Consider the following 22,341-nt stretch of genomic DNA (forward strand, 5'->3'; position numbering starts at 1 on the left):
GGAAAATACCGTTTCTGAATTGGGCTACCTGTGTAAACACAGCCTTGGTTCACTTCACACCAGAGCCCTATGTGTTCCAATGGTTGGTGCTAGCAGTTGATCTGAGCTCTGCAGTTTCCAATGGTTGGAGCTAAAAGTTGGTAGTCAACTGTGCCCCAATAGTCTGGGCCTCTGCCGGCAGTAAAAAAAAAAAAATTAGTCTGCACAAACACCATTGACATAATCTCACCAGCCTCATACACAAAATTAAAACTGTAATCAATTGTTGTTGTTTTATTGTATAATCCTTAATGTGTGATGTCTAATATCTGCATACTCTGTAAAGTAGAGCTTTATGTTATAATGGTTTGTTTATATATGGTAGCAAATGTGACTGTTCATTCGATGGGTTTTGGATGTGTACTCCAGAATGATTGCACTGTAATTTTGTTTGATTTAAAAAAAAAATCAATCTGCCTTGCGTGAGCAGGCATTATAAAAATAAAGTTCCACACCTGTTCCACCTGTTCTTTTGTTACTGTAGCTCAAGGCAGATAGGGGTGGGCAGAAATGTTAGTATTAAGTATATGTATGTACAAGTGGGAAATTAATAATTGTGCGATGAGGCAAATGCAAGTACAAATGGCAATTCTGACTGTGCAATTGAGTAAGTTGGATGTGTAAGGAAGTATGTATAACTGAAATGCAGGGATAGCAGCAATGAGGTTCCCGAGGTAGACGTACATGCAACAACTGAAAAATGCAAGTACAATGGCAATTCTAAATTCAGCGCAGGCAAATTGAAGGTGCGAAGTAACATGTGCAACTGAAATGCAGGGATAGCAGCAATGACAATTTCCATGATAAATAATTGGGTGATTGGATCAGCAATTCCATTTTGATCTATCAAATAACTGATGGACACAGTAATATTTCAGTAGTGAAATGAGATTTATTGGATTAACAGAAAATGTGCAATATGCATCAAAACGAAATTAGACAGGTGCATAAATTTGGGTACACCAACAGAAAAATCCCATCAATATTTAGTAGAGCCTCCTTTTGCAAAGATAACAGCCTTTAGATGCTTCCTATAGCCTCTAATCAGTGTCTGGATTCTGGATGAAGGTATTTTGGACCATTCCTCCTTACAAAACGTCTTTCAGAGGCCCAGATTGTTGGGCATTGCCAAGATGCGGTGAGCAGGAGTTGCCCTTCTGCCTTCTCTGACCTCTTCAATTACAGGATCCTCTCCCACTGCATCGTCCTCTGCTTCTGTTCTGGCTACTCCCCATTTCTGCTATCTTGGACCCTCCTTATACCTCTTCAGACAAGGCCCCGGTAAGATACTGCCATGCAGGGGTGGGATTGCCCCTGGAAGGTTCTGGAACTTCTTTTGGGGTGGTGTTGCAGGTCGGGGCACCACAATATTTATAGATGGTTTTGTTCAAATCAAAAGGGACACTGTCAAACAGGGATAGAATTCAAATGAATTTTCTACAGATGCAACTATCTTACAGTAGTTCAGTGATTGTAATTACTTCCCCTCCTTCAGGGAACAGTAGTTAAAATGGTATTACATTTGCTAACTAAAATGAAATGACAAAATGTTTAATCTGTTGTGCATGGCTTGAAATGACCAACTGACCTAAAAATTACCAACTGACCTAAAAAGTTAAATGCAAAATAAAATGTACGTTGATGCTATTCTTGAACCAAACCTAGTAACATTTGATATAATCTAGGTCACAGACATGACCTGATGTGTTGAGTGGCCAGATATTTATTCTGGCTGTGATGTCTAACTTGCACCAATCTAGTCACATATGAACTTTGATCGAAACCTTGTTTGATGATTACAAAAAATAAAAGGTCACTATGTGCGTTTAAGAGGTGCTGTGATGAGCCTTCTAACCAACACACAGCTCTCAACTACTGAGGCACACACAGCTCTCAACTGCCAACGCTAAGGTAAGACATGGACAATACTGTTTCACCATATGGATTAGTTTTTTTTTTTTACTCTTACAGTGGAATAAAGACTCAGATAAATACTTTTTAATACGATACCCAAAGAGATATTTTCCCTCAGAAACAAACTTTTAGGATTTCATTAGTTTGTACTCATAAGGATAACCACGTTTTAGATTCAGTGTTTGTTATAAAAAGACTGAAGTGTGTTGAAATAAGAAATTAAATAAAGATCCATCAATTTTGTGGATTCTTTCATAGCTGCCGCTGTAGGTTTTTCTCAAATCTAAAGTAATTAGCCAGATGCCAAATCAGGGTGGTTACAATCTCGTGTTAGAGAGAACCCACAGGATAATACATCCTAGAACAGGATTGTGGAGAGAACCTGCAGGACTGTAGATCTCTATAAACATGGTTGGGCGGCCCTGGTGTAGCCAATGTATCTGAGATGTCAGGCTGAGTATAGAATGCGATACTCTTATGGACTCCCAGCCTAAGATTGTGAGGTGCTCTTTGGCACGCTTGACTGCAAACTGAATGAATATTGCTGGGTGCACAGTGCTTCATTCATGTGACAAATAATTTACTGTAATGAAGTGGATCTACTTAAACCATCCTCGGAAAATCCTTAGTGATTGTGTTCATTACACACTAATGGGTATACTTTTTTAAAAGCTAAATTACACAACAAGCACGTGAACATTGGAGGGGGTCCCATAAAAAAAAAAAGCCCCTCAATGAAGGTCAAATGAATGCATTTTTTCTGGCCCATAACCTACTGTCCTCCTCACTACTGTGTTTTTCCTTCCCTTACAGTCTCTGACCAGTAAATCAAAGATTGCTAGATTGAATCCCAGAGCCAGCAAAGGCAAAAATCTGTTGTCCTGCCCATGACAGTTTAACTTAGTTCCTCCCTTGGTGTCCAGTGAGGCATTCTTAATGCGAACTTAGAGGAGTTGGGTTAAAGGTCAAAGTAACATTTTGATTGGTATTCATGTCGAGTTGACTACTTTTCCCATTGCCCAAGTTTGAAAGAGATTACAGGCCATATTATGTGTACACAATACAGAGAATAGCCGTTTCCTTGTGGAATATATTGGTTTAGTTACACATCTCACTTCCTTTCTCTCTCTCTCTCTCTCTCTCTCTCTCCCTCTCTCTTTAGAAGTATTGTAGGGCCTCTAGGTTAACATCTCTCTTTTCTTGAATAAATATTTACATTTTATATTATTTTCATAAATTAACACATGGCTATCACTGTCCTCTTCCATTTTCAATGCTACAAACAGTACTTTATTAATAATCTATAAAATGTTACATTTAATTATGAAAACACTGGAAACAGGTAGCCTAAAGGCCCTATCTTATAGCAATACCTAAAAAAAGAGAGAATTATAGGTTTTATTTGAGGGATCATAACTAGGTAGCTAGTAATAAGATTGTTCTCTCTCATTCTCTCCATGGTAATTTGTTTTTGTCTCAAATGGGGGGAAATAATCTTGGTAGATTGCATGATTGTACATCCATCTGATGTTTGAAGACAATTTACAAAGGTGGATAAGAAATGTTCATGACTTGATGCTGTCAGACATTTCTAACTTTGCCAGCGTGTTCCTTAGAACTCTCCTGTTAGTTGCATGCAGTTTTACAATGTTATGTCATTTATTTTGGGATTTATGATAATTTCAAACTGTAAGTTGTAGGTAGCAAAGAGGCCCTATCAGATGGACCAAAAATACAGATTTTTTTTTTATAACACTTAAATTGATTAACACTTAAATTGATCTGGGAATTGATTAACTTATTATAGGAAATTAATAGATACAATCCATATTCATTACAAACAACTGTAGATATTTGTTATATTATGAAAAATATAGTGAAAATAACTATATTTAGGAAAATAGGGCATCTTGGAGACCATAACTCTAACGCTGTTTTACAAAATTAACTAAAACTATGTCTAAACTGTGTTTTCTCTAAATTAGGTTTAATGTTTGGTGTAAAATGTGTTATTATACACAATGTAAAGTGTGAATGAAAGTTACCATGTTGCCCATATCTTGGCCTTAGATAAAGATACAGCCAAGCTACTTCAGCATCTCCTTCAAGACTAGTTTCCAGGTGACGTATTCTAAGCAATAGTCTCAACTCCCAAGGATGAATTGAATACTTTGCGGGTTACATTTCAGGATCTATGACTAAAGAATTCCTCCATAATATTGTCTGATCTGGTTCCAACCTTTAGATATGAGTGTGATGTTGCTAGATTTAATACTCCCATATAAGAAATTTGTAGATTTGTTACATTATCTTGGGTATTGAACAGGTTAAAGATAAGCTACTTTTACCATTACTTCCAAATGTTGCCAATTGTTGTTTTTGCAGCATTGTCTGTTTTTTCTAGTCAGGGTTATTCATGGTAATGGCCCTGTTGGAATGATAAGACATGGTTCTAACAGCAATGAAGGTATGTTTTTGTCCTCTCCACTTCAAATACCATCTCATAGAATGTTCTAAAATATCTATTAACATCAAGTTAGTTTTGTGAATTAGGGTTAGGTTAATGGAGTCAATGAGTTTTTGTTTAATTGTATTACAGATTTCTAGTTTTAATGATTTGTAGTTTACAGGGCATTATTACAAATAGACAGGAGAGATATGTAATCTTACAAGGAAAAACTTTTGGTCATATGTGTATTTTTTCATATAAAGCTGTGATGGCCCATTGACATGCATGAGAAATATTTCTAAGTCCAGAGTGCAAAGAGGCCCTATAAATATTGAAGTAGCCGAGATGCCCTACCGAGTAGCCGAGATGCCCTTCTGAGTTGCCGAGATGCCCTACCAAGTAGCCAAGATGCCCTACCAAGTAGCCAAGATGCCCTACCAATGTAGCCGAGATGCCCTATAGGTAGCCTCGATGCCCTGTTTCAGGTAGCCAAGATGCTGTTACAGATATCTCTCTTTCTCTCTCTCTGTCTCTCTCTCTCTGTGTAGTTCCATCGTCATGGTGCGTACAGTAGCAGTGATCGGGGCAGGTCCTTCAGGTCTGACCAGCATTAAGAGCTGCCTGGAGGAAGGTCTGGAACCCACCTGTTTCGAGAGCAGTGATGACATTGGGGGACTGTGGAAGTTTAAAGTGAGTAATTGTATCCAATTAGTAATTAAGGCCCTGCAGCTACTCCCAGAGGACTCAGAACAGTCAATGCAAAATGACAGTATGTATCTTCTAAAATAGAGGTGCTGGTCATATAATTAGAATATCATAAAAAAGTTGATTTATTTCAGTAATTCCATTCAAAAAGTGAAACTTGTATAATGTATACATTCATTCCAATCAGACATATTTCAAGTGTTAATTTCTTTTAATTGTGATGATTATAAATGACAACTAATGAAAACCTTAAATTCAGTATCTCATTTGCGGCGTGGCATGGAGTCGATCAGTCTGTGGTATTGCTCAGGTGTTATGAGAGACCAGGTTGCACAGAATCCATGTTGCTTGAAGTCCAGTGTAAAGTTTCCACAGTCAGTGATGGTTTGGGGTGTCTTGTCATCTGCTGGTGTTGGTCCACTGTGTTTTCTGAGGTCCAAGGTCAACGCAGCCGTCTACCAGGAAGTTTTAGAGCACTTCATGCTTCCTGCTGCTGACCAACTTTATGGAGATGCAGATTTCATTTTCCAACAGGACTTGGCACCTGCACACAGTGCCAAAGCTACCAGTACCTGGTTTAAGGACCATGGTATCCCTATTCTTAATTGGCCAGCAAACTAACCCTATAGAAAATCTATAGGGCATTGTGAAGAGGAAGATGCGATACGCCAGACCCAACAATGCAGAAGAGCTGAAGGCCACTATCAGAGCAACCTGGTCTCTCATAACACCTGAGCAGTGCCACAGACTGATCGACTCCATGCCACACCGCATTGCTGCAGTAATTCAGGCAAAAGGAGCCCCAACTAAGTATTGAGTGCTGTACATGCTCATACTTTTCATGTTCATACTTTTCAGTTGGCCAACATTTCAAAAAAATAAAAAATTTGTATTGGTCTTAAGTAATATTCACATTTTCTGAGATACTGAATTTGGGATTTTCATTAGTTGTCAGTTATAATCATCACAATTAAAAGAAATAAACATTTGAAATATACCAGTCTGTGTGTAATGAATGAATATAATATACAAGTTTCACTTTTTGAATGGAATTACTGACATAAATCAACTTTTTGATGATACTCTAATTATATGACCAGCACCTGTACATCCGACACCATTCTGGCCCCTATCACGCTGCTCACTCAGTCACCTATTCTAGAGTCGTTACAAGCCAGAAGGATTGCACTCTCCTCGATTCAGCTTACAAGCACCCCAACCCCTAGTATAGCTAAAATCATCAGGGCAACCAAATTGGATACCAAACTCCCTAAATACGGATGCTAATTGCACGAATCTGAAAGCTGTGTTCAAACCCTGGTCTCCCAATGGAGCTGCGAACCGTAAGGTGGTGACATTAACGCTCTGCCATTTAGGGGCCCCTGTGATTGCTTTTTGACCAAAGCCTTTATGTCTCCTGCCAGGAAGTGTCTGAGCCCAACAGAGCCAGTATCTACCGCTCCCTCACCATCAACATCTCTAAGGAAATGATGTGTTACAGCGATTTCCCCATCCCAGCTGACTACCCCAACTACATGCACCACTCCCGTATCCTGCAGTACTTCAGGCTCTACGCCGAACACTTCAAACTGCTGCAGTTCATCCGCTTCCAGGTAACAGCGCTGTGTTGGTGATTTTCCAGACATACTGGGCTCTACCGGGTTTGTTGGTGAATTTAATGTTGGTTTGGGTGTACGTGGGTGTGTTTGCATGCATGCACTTTTGCGTGCGCGATTGTTTGTGTTTTAGACCAGCGTGCAGAGTGTGAGACAGAGACCGGACTTCAGTCATTCAGGCCAGTGGGAGGTGGTGACTGAAAATAAGGAAGGAGAGAAGGAGACGCATGTCTTTGACTCTGTCATTGTGTGCTCTGGTCATTACTCCTACCCACACCTGCCACTAAAAGACTTTCCAGGTCAGTAGTCATAATCAACCAATCAGCAGCAAAAGAAATCAACACAATGGAATTGTTTTACAATAACCTAGCGTAGACCCTCCAAAGCAAATGTGTGGTAAGACAAAAAAAAAAGTTTAGGAGCAAAAACTTGTATTTCCTGTTGTCATCAATGACACTGTATGTTTCAGGTATTAAGTCATTTGAGGGGAAGTACTTCCACAGCTGGGACTATAAGGGACCAGAGGACCTGCATGGGAAGAGGGTGGTGGTGATCGGCATCGGTAACTCTGGAGGAGACATCGCTGTGGAGTCCAGCCGAGTGGCAGAGCAGGTAGCTAGCTGGTCCGATTCAGAATTCACTGTCTCACCGCTGTAGTTTCGCTGTTCATTTGTGTCTTCTGCTTCCTTCTAATATATCTGTGTCTTGATCTCTTGATCTGTCGATGCAGCTTATGACCTGCAGGAACACTGCTGCCTTAAACATGATGATAAACGTTGTAAACCTCTCTCCCATTGCGCAGGTGTATCTCAGCACGCGTCGCGGTGCCTGGGTTATCCGTGTTCTGTCAGACAACGGCTTGCCTGTGGACATGAAATACAACACCCGCTTCGTCCACATCCTGTTTCAGCTGCTGCCCATCAACTGGCTCAACTGGTTGGGAGAGAAGAAGCTTAACGCCATGTATGATCATACCATGTATGCCCTCAAACCCAAACACAGGTAAGTCTGCGCGCGTAGCCTTGCGACTGTAGCTTCGAACACATCTAAAAGCGCTACATATCAGCTGAACCTTAGTTGCGGAAAATGAGACGGATTTATCAAAACCCATAAAAGCTTTGCAAAAACATGTTTTTCATCTCCAATGTATGTGTATAACCTCCATAGACTCTACTTACCGTCCGGGGTGTAGAATTTGTTCTTTATTATTAACAATGTTGTTAAAATGTGTTTTTCCCCCAGCTAAGCTAGATAAACATATCAAATTTCATGATATCTTCTACACTCACCATGTTTCTGTTTATTATTTAATATTTGCCAGACCATGTAAGCGGAGCCAGCCAATAAGAGTGAATGTCTCTTACTGAGTGACTGATTGATGGACTGAGTGTCACTTGTTAAATAGTGTAAGTGTTAGAGTAGCGGTCCTGCAAACCTCGGCATAACAAATTCTGTTATAGAATTAATGCATATAGAAGTATGCATCTGTGTGTGCATTTTTGGATCAGGATATACAAAAACTTTGCTGGCTACAACCTTCAGCAGCTACTTTATAGTAACGTTTACGGTTATACAATATTGCAAATATTTCTGGTGGATTTACTTACGCATCCGTGCATGCTTTTTGGGGTAATATAGGCTTTATCAAAACCCCTTGGGCAGTTAAAGAGTAGGGGTTTCCACGATTCTCTCATCCTTTTACTTGACAAAAAAGTAAATTACTATCGTCACCTAAATTGACATATGTTTGGCAGTGTTATCTTCAATGCAATCGGTTATGTGTAATAACAACATGTTAGATTTCTATGCTAGTGAGTCACACCAAAGATTGGAAGGCATCGCTGGAAAGACAAGGCTCTCAGCATTCAGCAGACACCGGATGCCCAGATAGGGCCTACCATTCTCGTATAAGACTGAATTTAATTAAATAAAAGAGGTACCCCAGATGTGGGGTACTTACATTCAGGAATTAAAGTTGAATTACATGAACAATGTTTTTGAAGTCATGGAAAAACACTAATTGAGTGTAGAGGACTTCATAAAAAAAAGATGGATTACATCGTTTTCTTGGTCACCTGCAGTACCTGGGGACAAAAATATTTTTACCAGCTCAGTCGACAGTGTGAAACAAATTCAAACCTCTGTATGGTAAGTAGAGTCTTTGGAGATTATACACATGCCTTTGTTGATGAACTATTATGAGTTTCCATACAATTAACTTTTTGGTCTGTTTATCTGACTTTCTGAAACTAATGGTTAAGCTAATACAGGTCCTTTAGTTGCAGTCAAAGCAAGAGCCAATCCTTTTCCCCTCTTCCATTGCACTGCCTCATCCTGCGTTTCCTCCTATTTTGATCAAGATTGTTCAGCCAGATTCCGGTAATCAACGATGAGCTTCCCAATAAGATCTTAACAGGTGGAGTCATGCTCAAACCCAACGTCCAACAGATCAGAGGCTCCAGTGTGGTGTTTGAAGATGGAAGTGTTGTAGACAAGGTGAACAGACACACATGTATAAACACACACACACACAAACTGAAGCATTCATGCTTGTATAAAAACACCCAATCAACAGTTGTCTGACTCTCTGTGTGTCTGTGTCTTTTCTAGGTGGATGTGATTGTGTTTGCTACGGGCTACAACTACGACTTTCCCTTCCTGCCTCCCAATGTAATGCACAAGTCTGACCACCGGGTATCACTGTACAAGCATGTGTTCCCCCCCACACTGGAGCATCCCACCTTGGCCGTGGTGGGCTTCATCCACGCCCTGGGAGCCATCATGCCCCAGGCAGAGATACAGTCACGCTGGGTCACACGTGTCTTCAAGGGTGAGTTTGTTTGTGGGTAGGCAGTAGTTAAAATACTAACTGGTCAAATACTAACAAAAAAACAGCACACATCTTTGATATCTTTAAAGATAGACATCGTTCAGGAGTCATAATCCTTAATGTGAATAGAGATGTATTGAGACTTTCTTGCTTTTCTCAGGTCATAAGAAGCTGCCGTCCAAACAGGCCATGCTGAGGGCTGTGGAGCGTGACACTAAGGACATGAACAAAAAGTCAGAAGGATTTTCTTCCCATAGTCACAGTATCTGTACCACATGAACCATATGTAAAATGCAAGGTGTTTCTTATCCATTCTGAATAATCAGTAAATGGCGACTATCAATCTGTCCTCAGCTACATCATATCCAAGTTGGTGCCGCTGCAGGTGGACTTTGTGTCCTACATGGATGACATTGCTGGAGAGGTGGGGGCCCGACCCAGTCTGGTTTGGCTCTTTTTCACAGACTACCCTCTGTTCAAGAGGGTTCTGTGGGGTCCCGTCACTGCCTACCAGTACCGCATCACCGGCCCAGGAAAATGGTCTGGGGCACGTCAAGCCATTATCACCCAGTTTGATCGCATGTGCCAGCCATTCAAGACCAGAAAGGTGATTTCAGAAATATTCACCCTGAAGATATATCCAATGTTATTTCTTACATACAGGGATGTAGCACAAAATTCTGGGCTCTGTACATAGGTGGTTTCTGGGGCCCCCTCCCCTCTTTATTCAAGATTCAAAACATTTTCGTGGGCCCCTCTACACATTAGGGCCCTATATACTAAATACCCCTTTTCCACCTCGGTCTGAGGCCACTGCTCACATGGACAGTTTACAGATTTGAAAATTGCAGCAAAATATTACTGCCAGCTCCACCAATACAGAGTATCTAGTCATTTACCAATAATTATAATATAGAGTGAAGTCAAAAATAAATGAATAAATATTTCTATCTGTATGATAGTCATGTTAAACAGACAGAATTTGATGTTGATGTTGTGTAGGTTCTTATGCTGTGTGTCCGTCCCGGATCTAGGTGGAGGAGAACCAGGGCTGTTCCGTGGCAGGTTGTATGCTGAAGGGCAGCCTCACAGCAATGGTGGGAGGAGGAGCCGCGTACTACATTTACCACCACCCACCCTCCTACCTCACCTCCCTCCTCTCCAAAATCACCCTTTGGAGCACCTGAACACCTTCGTACTCTCCCTATTACCTCCACCCCTCCACCTTCTCCCTCCTCCCGCCTTAACCCCCGGACAGACCCCCTTTCCTTTCACTCTGTCCCTACTACATTACCTACACCTGTCTCCCCTCCCCCGCCACCTCCTCATCCATTACCTTCTCTCGTCTCAACAACACCCAGAGAGCCTGGAGCAACACCTGAACACCTCCCCCACTTATCGCCCCACTCCTGTACTACATCAGAGCCCTTCCCTTTCAGGGATCCAACACCATCCAGGAATGTACTGTGTACCAATAAAAGAATGTGAGAACTGGGTGGAAAGACAGACTTTTAATGGTGCTGTAACAATAATTATTGTAAAGTGTAATTTAGGTGTAATTCATTTCCCCTTGAAGAATGGTCCATTTGCCTAGAATGGTCCATTTGCGGTTCCAGTTGCCAATATTGCCCACTCTCAATGTGGTGTAGGTACCTGGGAGAAAAGGGGTATGCCTAATCACAACCTCCATTATGTTTTCAATACAATAATTCCTAATTGCACATAACACTGGAATAGGTGTTATTTATTCATTCTAATAATCATAAAATATATTTCACATAAATGCAACTTAATTGGGGCATAACAACAAAACATACAAATAAATAAATTAGCTATTTTGGCTCCAACATACTCTGAATATCCATCGTCTGACTGTTTCTAAACCAGTTAACAGAAACAGCCTTCCTCACCATACATGGCTAAGGGGTTAACCTTGTTGATCCTGACGTCATGTCACAAAGGCTGATGAACATGGGATTATATGATCAGGCAGTCTCTTGGTTCAGAAGATACCTCTCAGATAAAACCCACTGTGTCCAGTTTGATGGAATTATCAAAAATAAGCAGCCGATCGCACACCTGACAATAAATGACCAAGTGTGAGAAAAATTATCTAACGAAATAGAAAACAGTCTCGCACATTGTTACTGCTTACAAGTGAAATAATGTAATAGAAAAATGCAACGTTTCAGTCAAAGAAACGTGCCTGACAAAGGTCTTTGACCAAAACGTTGCAATATTCAATTAAATTATAGCACTTGTAAGCATTATCAGTGTGTAATACTATTTTCTATGCCGTTTGATGGCAAGATGTCTGATAAGTTGATTCTCCAAAAGGCAATTTTACAGGGCTCTGTATTTTGTCCACTGTAGTTTTTTGGTAATAGTGTTGGTGAAATTTGTCTAACACTAGTTGTCAGTTCCATGCTGATGATGCAGTTACAGTGGGGAGAACAAGTATTTGATACACTGCCGATTTTGCAGGTTTTCCCAGCATGTAGAAGTCAAACAAAAATCCAGAAAATCACATTGTATGATATTTAAGAAATGTATTTGTATTTTATTGCATGACATAAGTATTTGATACATCAGAAAAGCAGAACTTAATATTTGGTACAGAAACCTTTGTTTGCAATTACAGAGAAAAGCATCCCCAAAGAATGATGTTTCCACCTCCATGCTTCACGGTTGGGATGGTGTTCTTGGGGCTGTACTCATCCTTCTTCCTCCAAACACGGCGAGTGGAGTTTAGACCAAAAAGCTCTATTTTTGTCTCATCAGACCACATGACCTTCTCCCATTCCTCCTCTGGATCATCCAGATAGTCATTGGCAAACTTCAGACGGTCCTGGACATTGGCTTGAGCAGGGGGACCTTGCGTGCGCTGCAGGATTTTAATCCATGACGGCATAATGTGTTACTAATGGTTTTCTTTGAGACTGTGGTCCCAGCTCTCTTCAGGTCATTGATCAGGTCCTGCCATGTAGTTCTGGGCTGATCCCTCACCTTCCTCATAATCATTGATGCACCATGAGGTGAGATCTTGCATGGAGCCCCAGAGTGAGGGAGATTGACCGTCATCTTGAACTTCTTCCATTTTCTAATAATTGCGCCAACAGTTGTTGCCTTCTCATCAAACTGCTTGCCTATTGTCCTGTAGCCCATCCCAGCCTTGTGCAGGTCTACAATTTTATCCCTGATGTCCTTACACAGCTCTCTGGTCTTGGGCATTGTGGAGAGGTTGGAGTCTGTTTGATTGAGTGTGTGGACAGTTGTCTTTTATACAGGTAATGAGTTCAAACAGGTGCAGTAAATACAGGTAATGAGTGGAGAACAGGAGGGCTTCTTAAAGAAAAACTAACAGCTCTGTGAGAGCCAGAATTCTTACTGGTTGGTAGGTGATCAAATACTTATGTCATGCAATAAAATGCTAATTAATTATTTAAAAATCATACAATGTGATTTTCTGGATTTTTGTGCTGCGCTGGCAAATCATTCCTGCTTGAGCATACTGTTGGTCTCAATCTTCAACTCTCCTGCACCTGCTGTGATGAGGGTAGGTTATAATGAAACATTACAAAAAGGTTTGTAGAGATAAAAGACAATGATGAACAATGAAGTCGGGGCTCTCAGTATTTTGACAACTATTTGGATGTCACCTCCTCAGTGAATCTCTTGTTGATGTTTTAAACTGAATAGTTTTGACATTTATGTTTTAATGTGTTTTGAATCTGTGTGTGCCGCTATCTTGACCAGGTCACTATTTTAAAATAAAAAATATTTTTAACTTAACAATTAACCAATCTCAATGTTTTTTTCAATTAATATAAGGCTGAATAAGACTTCAAAAAAGGTAGACAAACCTGTAAGCTGGTAACAACCTTTAGACCAGTGTTTCTCAACCCTGCTCCTGGGCGTTCCCTTGCCCTGCATGTTTTAGATCTCTCCCCACTCTGTCACACCTGATTCAAACGATCATCTCATTATCAAGTCCTTCATGAGCCACATCAGGAATGTTAGGGCATGGAGAGATCTAAAACATGCAGGGCAGGGGGGTGTCCAGGTGCTGGGTAGAGAAACACTGCTTTAGTGAGATATAGCTGAGCTCTATAGGCCAATAGTAACAGTCTTCAGATATATTAAGTTGTAGGCTGGCAACAGCCCTCAGGCTATGATGTCTGTAAAAGATGAACTCATTTTGACACTCCCCTAGCCTGCTTTTGATTTACTTCCTGATTCGTGTGCTTGCCTTACTTTGATGTCGTGCTCTGAGCATACGTAAGTAGGACAGGGTTCTCAGATCAGGGAGAAAAGTCTTCCAAGAATGCATCCCAAAACCTAACATGAGGAAAAGTGGGACAGCACAGGACCAAAACAAAGTGCATTTGACAGAGTTCCAGCAGACAGGAAACAAAGTCCACTTGAAAGGCAGTGTGAATGTCTGACTGGCTGAGGGGTTACACAACAACCTGGTTTATGGGAGTTTAAAGTTTTTTCCCACCACGGAGAGCAGGCACAAAAGCAGGGAGTGTTGTTCACCAGCTGGCTCTTCTCTGTGGATTCCAGCCTGGGGAAGTAGGTCAAAATCAGCTAACAACCAGGGAAAACACAGGCAAGACAGGTTTCTCAAACCCATCCCATGACCATGTGAGTATAGTCTACCTGTAATTTTGCTTTGTTTATCGTCATCAGCTGGGATTCTGTTGGTGAGTTGGACACTTGTTGATTTACATTGCCAGTGCAGACAAAATAAAGATTGGACAATTCTTTTGGCTGATGCAATGGTTTCAATTTAAGCTCAGTGGAAACTGAAGTAGGACGTCTGAAGTGTCTCCAATTCTATGTACAGAGACTGAAGGACGGACTGACGGTATGTCTCGACGGGTGTGTGTGATCGGAGCGGGTGCTTCAGGTCTGACCACCATCAAGGGCTGCCTGGAGGAAGGCCTGGAACCCACCTGCTTCGAGAGCAGTGATGACATCGGGGGACTGTGGAGGTTCAAGGTGAGACTGGGAATGACGTAAGAAGTGGACGAGACAAGTAGAAGGGGCTACCTTGGCCTATGCATCCCTGGTAAACTGTCCATCACCAACAGTGTTCCTGGGTATGTCTAAAATAACACCCGAAGGTGTCTTACTGTTGACAAGTCAGCAATAATACACTACATAGGAAATGGTGTCATTTCAGACAAACCCCTGTGTCTTTGTCCACAGGAAACCCCCGAGCCAGGGCGCGCTAGTATCTACCGCTCTCTGGTGGTGAACACCTCTAAGGAGATGATGTGTTTCAGTGACTTCCCCATGCCTCCTGAATACCCCAACTACATGACACACTCCCAGCTGCTGCAGTACTTCAGGCTCTACGCTCAACACTTTGACCTCCTCAGACACATCATCTTCCGGGTTCATACTCCCTTGTTTACCTCATATTTGCCAAATATTCCCTGTCCCTTCCCTAGTCGTTTACGTGACAACTGTCAATGTGTGCGTTTCAGACCAGCGTGCAGAGTGTAAGGCAGCAACCAGACTTCAGTCATTCAGGCCAGTGGGAGGTGGTGACAAAGCACAGGGACGGGAGGGAGGATACACACATCTTTGATGGTGTCCTGGTGTGTTCGGGACACTTCACACACCCATTCCTACCGCTAGCACAGTTCCCAGGTAAACAACGTGTCTGTCGCACAATCACAAACAAATCTGCCCGGGCTATCTACCCTTGGGCTATCTTTAAATATTCTAAATAGAATGTGTGAAATGTTTTGCTTGTGGCCGGCCCACAGCTACACTACTTATTCAACCCCCCGACTTTTGTTTTCCATACAGGCCATGAGTCATTCCCTGGTCGCTGCCTACACAGCTGGGAGTATAAGGATGCCGAAGCATTCAGAGGGAAGAGGGTGGTGGTGATTGGGATTGGGAATTCTGGAGGGGACATCGCCGTGGAGATCAGCAGGGCTGCAGAGAAGGTGGTACAGGAGGCAGAGCAAGTTTAATATACAATGAACACTGCCTGTCTGAAACCTAAGGGTTTGTGTTAGCTGTTTGTGCTGAAGCTTTAGCTCAGCCCTGGTCTGTTAGCTTGCTGGTAAATGGAATGCAGTGAATAAACACTGTATTCAGAATTCGGCCACACAGGCATGCTTTTATTTCAGGTCTGGCAGAAGATGTCAGTATATTGTTTCCCTCTGTCTTTTCGGATGCATTTTTCCGGGTACCATTTGTTTAATTTAGCTTAACTTTGAAATAGTGTTTATAAGAAGTTCATTTTCAGTGTTCGGTAATTGACCTGTCGTTGTGGCTCTTGCCAATATACAGCGATCAGCCATAACATTATGACCACCTGCCTAATATTGTTTAGGTCCTCCTTTTGCCACCAAAACAGCCGTGACCTGTCGAGGCATGGACTACACTAGGCCTCTGAAGGTGTGCTGTGGTATCTGGCATAAAGATGTTAACAGCAGATCCTTTAAGTCCTGTAAGTTACGAGGTGGGGCCTCCATGGATCGGACCTGTTTGTCCAGCACATCACACAGATGCTCGATTGGATTGAGATCTGGGGAATTTGGATGCCAGGTCAACACCTTGAACTCGTTGTTGTGTTCCTCAAACCATTCCTGAACCATTTTTGTTTTGTGGCAGGGTGCATTATCCTGCTGAAAGAGGCCAATGCCATCAGGGAATACCATTGCCATGACAGGGTGCAACAAGGCTCAGGTAGGTGGTACATGTCAAAGTAACATCCACATGAATGGCAGGACCCAAGGTTTCCCAGCAGAACATTGCCCAAAGCATCACACTGCCTCCGCCGGCTTGCCTTCTTCCCATAGTGCATCGTGGTGCCATGTGTTCTCCAGGTAAACGACAGACACGCACCCGGCCATCCATGTGATGCAAAAGGAAACGTGATTCATCAGATCCGGCCACCTTCTTCCATTGCTCCTTGGTCTAGTTCTGATGCAAATTCCAATTTTAGACATGGACAGGGGTCAGCATGGGCACCCTGACTGGTCTGTGGCTACGCAGCCCCACACGCAACAAACTGCAATGCATTGTCTCTTCTTTCTACCTTTCTATCAGTACCAGTATTAACATTTCAGCAATTTGAGCTACTGTAGCTCATCTGTTGGATTGGCTCCTTACGTACATCAGTGAGCCTTGGCCGCCCATAACCCTGTCACCAGTTCGCCACTTTTCCTTCCTTGGACCACTTTTGATAGGTACTGATCACTGCAGACCGGGAACACCCCACAAGGGTTAGATTATCTGTGTTATTCACTTCACCTTTCAGTGGTCATAATGTTATAGCTGATGTATTAGATGTCAATTATTAATTGATCTTTAGAGCCATCTGTAGAGTAGAGAGTCTTACAGAGAATCTTACAGAGTCTTACAGAGAATCTTAAAGAGAATCTTACAGAGTCTTACAGAGTCATACAGAGAATCTTACAGAGAATATTACAGAGTCTTACAGAGTCGTACAGAGAATCTTACAGAGAATCTTACAGAGAATCTTATTGGCGCACCCCTGCTTCCTTTTCCCACAATCTCTCCCCTGTGCCTCCCAGACCTTCCTGAGTACCCGCGAGGGGTCGTGGGTGGCAGCACGTATGTCCAGTAATGGTCTGCCTCTAGATATGAAGGTCCTCACACGGTTTGTTGCTGTGCTGCCCAGATGGCTGCTCAACTGGCTTGCCCATAGAACCCTCAACAAACGATTCGACCACCGTCTGTATGGCCTACAACCCTCTGACAGGTGACTAACACCCTACCATTATTTCCAAACAGGGATTCCCAAATTACGGGAACCTTCCTTGATACAGACGCTAGAATAAGGTATTATTCTTAATACAATAGTTGTATATTGTTTATATATACTTTTTGGAAGGTTTTTAAGAGTGTGTTTTGCCAAGCTGCAAATAATGATACCTATATCTGGGATGATTTAGTTTATGTACAAGCTATAAAATGCTTTTAAATCCTAAAGTCAGGGAGTAAAAAAAAGATTGCATAATAATGTGTGACTGTTGCTGTGATTTGATTCCATCATTTTCTGTGAAAGACTTTCTTTAATTAAAGAGAGGTTTTATAGAAAAGATCAAATCATGTTCTGTATACATGCTTTTATTGAATTTTGGTTTCATATTAATAACCATAATAAGAAATATTTAGTATCGCGATACCATTTACAAGATTAACATTATTATTAAATAGCCATCCTTAAATACCTCATGCATGTCATTTAAACATAAAATTGCAAGAAATGTACTTGCTTTGATTTTAAATCCTAGGTCCCTCCAATTAAACAAACATGCTTGTGATATATTTAATACAGTTTAACAAAACAATAAACATTTTCCATATTTAAAAAGGTGACCCTGAGGAAAAGAACATAAACATATTCCCCCAAAACATATAATAATATGAATTTTGAATGCAGTGTTACTATGGCAACATTTACAACGGTCAGTTTTAAAAGGAAGAATATAAAAAGAGAAATGTATAAAAACTGTTTTCCCAGATCAATGGATCAGAGGCTACTAATAAACGATGACCTTCCGGGCCGTATTCTGCAGGGGGGAATTGTAATGAAGCCAAACCTAACAGAGTTCAAGGGGTCAGGGCTGCAGTTTCAGGATGGCACCATAGAGGAGGATATTGACGCAGTGATCTTCTGTACTGGATACAGAAGCAATTTCCCCTTTCTGCCCCAGTCCTTGTGGTCAGGCCCAGAGGGGGAGCTCACACTGTACAGGTACTGGGACATCTATAACAAGAGTCTTGATGGATAGGGCAAAGAATTGCTCTGGATAAAAGTGTTTGGTTGTTATTTTATTCCAGACGGGTGTTTCCTCCATCCCTAGAATGCCCCACGCTGGCCGTCATTGGAATGTTCCAGTCTAAAGGGCCCATATTTCCCGGAATGGAGATGCAGGTCCGCTGGGCTGCAAGAGTCATGGCAGGTACACACACTCCTGGTCTACAAGGAAACACACTCTGCACCTGGTCTGAACTCATCTCAGCAACCCAGAAGTGAAAATCTCACTATGATTTCTTGATTTTTTTATAGTAGTTGAAAATAGTCTATTAAAATTCACAGTGAACTAATTTTCAATATCAAATGCTTTATGCTGGGTTGCTTGTATGCACAGAAGAGCAAATTAGATTTTTGATTTTATGTTTTTAACCCATTTCTGTCCCTAATGAAAATGAATAATACCCTTAACTACATACATTGTAAAAGTTTTTATTGACTACAGTAAATGTTTATTTTACTATTTATACTTTAATTTTAAACATTCATGAATTTATTCAAAAATCATGTTAAAATTATCCAAGTGTAATTATTTTGTGAATAGATTTACCCAACTTATCTATACAGTATAGAATAACCATATGTAAAGAAATTTGGACACACACACACTCTCTCTTTCACACACACATGCACACAAACACACAGACACTTATACATATTCATATACATTAACACACACCCCTGGACTAAAACATAGGTATAATAAGCAGATTCTGTGGAATCATTTTGAGCATTTTCTCTCTTTTTAAGATCTTAAACATATTTGAAAACTATATTGTATAAAATCAAATATCTAAAGAAATCCACACAAACTCAAATTATAAGCAAATCCCACACATTGGAGACTCAAAAACTCTTCCTGTCCCTTTAATACAATACTTGTAGACACACATACCACTAAAGTCAAATTGGAAGCCACTTCTCATATACAGTGATGACCATGCCAAAAACAACAATTGCAAGACAACACCTATACCTACAAATTAATACATTATTATATATAGTACCTCAGTTACTCCCCTGACAAATTTGTCTAGTCTGTGTTTATGACATTGCCAGCAAGTAGAGTCAAATCTCAAGACGTGTGCCCAAATGCAAATCTTGGCAAGCAGTTCTATTTCTTGTCACAATGCACTCTCCATTAGGGAGTTTTCATCGGAGTTGAACGCATTCCTCAACCATGAACCATGCTTGAGCTTGCAGGATCTTAACAAAAGGAGTCGCTAGAGTGTGACAGGACCAGGCACGCCTTTCCGACATCCCCTGTCGGTACTGAGCCAGTATTGCGACGCTCTTTGCTTGATCCCCTGGGACTGTCAGTGTGCAGCGACCAGGATTCGAAAACCTGTTCGCAACTACGCAGTAGTACTGCAAGGCAGTGACCTAAATCAATGATCCACTATCCACACATGCATTTAGAACAAGGTCTGATGTTACACAGGCTTTTCTACTCACACTTGACCTCACTAGGTAAAAACCCACACATTGGAATGATACAAAACTGTCTAAATATTTATGTGTGTTAAAAAGAACTCTTCATGGTTGTTTGTTGAAGGGCTGAACCAGCTTCCACCACCAGAGAAGATGCTGTCCATCATTGAGATGGAGAGAAAGAGAAACATGAAGAGGTAAAGCACCAAAAGTGCTGCCTTTTACCAGTGGCCATTTGCCTTGCTTATTCATACTGTTATCTATTGCCATGAAGATTTGGGTCAATTCCCAGATCTAACACCTCTGCTTTCGCTCAGTGATGGTGGATTGATTGATTACATTGGTAATGAAAGATGTGCTGACTATACCTGTGGAGATAAATGAAAATGTCTTCCAAAGTGTCTTGTGTTTGTGTAGACTTGATTCACAAAAACATCCTTCTCTCTCTTACCCACTTCTTTCTCTACTTGTCTCTCAGATACCAGTGTCCTATACAGGCAGCTTTAAAAGTCGATTGGATCCCCTATCTTGACTCCATGGCAAAGGAGATAGGTGTTCGTCCCAATCTCGCGTGGCTGCTGTTAACGGAGCCTGGTTTGGGTCTCCGTGTGCTGTTTGGGCCCTGCACTCCATACCAGTACCGCCTGAGAGGGCCAGGACAGTGGGACGGGGCCCGACAGGCCATCCTCACCCAGTGGGAGCGCGTGGCCCAGCCCTTCAAGACCAGGTAGGTAGCACAGAAAGAAGAACAACTATCCCATTAATATGCCCTAGGGAATTGACAGAATGTACTAGTGAATAGAAAATGTTACCTCATTTTCACTTTTAGGTTGGTGCCGGAGCCAGACCCAGACAGACCGTGGGCCCTTCTGTCGCCCTGGCTGATCACTCTGGGTGGGGCGGCTGTGCTGCTAGTTGTGGTCCTCTCCCAGTGCCAGCTGAACTGCTCTCTTCATGACACTCTACAGCAGGGTTTTCCAACCTTTCTGGGCATGAAAGCTACATGCAAAAAGTAAAACAAGCTGCTTCTTTTAATAGTGTTTTTTGCTTTCAATCAGACACAGTCTTCTCGTCTACCCTGCAATGTTCCCATTTGTCCTTTTGCATATAAGAGAAAGTACTGCGCTATGTTTTCTTTAAATATACATGGTAAAGGATTTAATATACAACTTTACGGGGGCCCTCTAAAATAATTTTTTGTATCCATACATTTTCTGTTTGTATGTTTCCTTGTTTAGCATTTTAGTTAAAAAAGATTATTCAACCAAAATAATCTTTTGTTCTGAATTAATTTCAATAAATATAAATGCATCAGAAGACAGGTAGAAAACTGTTAAAATGTGTTTTGGAATGTAATTTATCTTTAATAGCACATTTGGCCCTTTATTTGTGATTCTTGCAAACGGGGTATGTTCCAGTCTTGAAGTGAATCTGTAGTCTACTGCTCTATGTAATTATTTGGTTTCAGTAAGAACAAACCAAAGTTATTAGAATTGCACACAAAAATATTGATACTGAAAGCAAAACATAGAACCAAAAAGTGTTTTGACATATAAAACCATTTAATATAGCAAAATAAATGTTTTGAAAAGCAAGAAACAAATAGATAAAATATCACTGAATTATCAATTAAAATTATTCCTTGACAAAAACGTTTCATTTTGTTTTGCACAAAACATTTCATTTGCAATATTATTTGGTTGATGTTTTGCTTTCAATGTCAATATCTTTGTTTGAAATACTAATAATTATGTTTCTTATTACAACAAAAGTAATGTACAAAAGGTCCATACTACTGCTGCTTTTCATAAAATGTCTGTAAAAATGATGTTGCTCTTGTTATAGCTACTTCTGCCAGCTAAGATTGCAGTGTGTGATACTTGAGACATATGATGACCAATGGAATTTCCATGTTCAACTTTGAGCAAGCAGAACATTATTGTTGCATTGAATAAATGATTTGAAGAGCAGAGATGTATGTTACTCAGTTACTCTGCCATCTACACAAATGTCACAACTATTTAACTTGCTTTATGTACCTCAATTCTTTCTCACTTGTCATAGTTTCCTTTATTTCCTAAATACCCATTATACTTTTTGTCAAAGCATGATATATTTGGTCTTTAGAATTATCAGTTGGTCTGAGCAAACAAACATCAACACTCAACATGTGTAGCAATGTGGAGGGAAAAAGAGGCCTGGCGCAGAGAGGCTGGGAAGCCCTTGGGTGTTGGTTATAACTTTAAACACAAACTAAAAGTGAAAACAAAAACACACAATGAGGGTAGCTTTCAATGAGGGTAGCTGGAGTACAGGCCTCTTTCAGTCCAACCCTAATTTAACCTGATTCTAATAATTAGCAGGAGATTAGCTAAATCCAATTACTGGCAAATGGGGTTGGAGAGAAAACCTCCAAGACAGTAGATCTCCAGGAATAGGGTTGGACAGACATATTTAGACAGATCCATCGACACATGGCTGACAAATGATTCTTCTTCACCATTTGCAACAGTGCCCACATACTGTAACTTAAAGTAGTTACAGT

The 22,341-nt window shown here is 41.0% G+C and overlaps 1 protein-coding gene across 5 annotated transcripts; it reads left to right on the plus strand.

Moving 5' to 3' along the window:
* Nucleotides 1-1,867: 1,867 nt before the first annotated feature.
* On the plus strand, nucleotides 1,868-21,760 carry si:dkey-239i20.4. 5 transcript variants are annotated; one of them, XM_010872006.1, is made up of 11 exons: nucleotides 1,868-1,950; nucleotides 4,951-5,092; nucleotides 6,532-6,720; nucleotides 6,857-7,022; nucleotides 7,193-7,335; nucleotides 7,526-7,725; nucleotides 9,084-9,219; nucleotides 9,334-9,553; nucleotides 9,714-9,786; nucleotides 9,908-10,160; nucleotides 10,588-11,055. In XM_010872006.1, exons 2-11 carry the CDS (start codon nucleotides 4,961-4,963, stop codon nucleotides 10,738-10,740), a joined length of 1,665 nt encoding a protein of 554 aa, XP_010870308.1. In that variant the 5' UTR covers nucleotides 1,868-1,950; nucleotides 4,951-4,960; the 3' UTR covers nucleotides 10,741-11,055. The 5 variants fall into 5 exon arrangements, with proteins under 5 accessions (XP_010870308.1, XP_012990527.1, XP_028977607.1 ...); XM_013135073.1 differs by lacking the exon at nucleotides 1,868-1,950 and adding an exon at nucleotides 4,358-4,420; XM_020049382.2 differs by lacking the exons at nucleotides 1,868-1,950; nucleotides 4,951-5,092; nucleotides 6,532-6,720; ... (6 more) ...; nucleotides 9,908-10,160; nucleotides 10,588-11,055 and adding exons at nucleotides 13,668-14,200; nucleotides 14,403-14,557; nucleotides 14,768-14,956; ... (6 more) ...; nucleotides 20,275-20,523; nucleotides 20,626-21,760.
* Nucleotides 21,761-22,341: the final 581 nt, after the last annotated feature.

Source organism: Esox lucius, chromosome 8 (genome assembly GCF_011004845.1).
Source record: "Esox lucius isolate fEsoLuc1 chromosome 8, fEsoLuc1.pri, whole genome shotgun sequence".
In the NCBI taxonomy this organism is placed as follows: domain Eukaryota; kingdom Metazoa; phylum Chordata; class Actinopteri; order Esociformes; family Esocidae; genus Esox; species Esox lucius.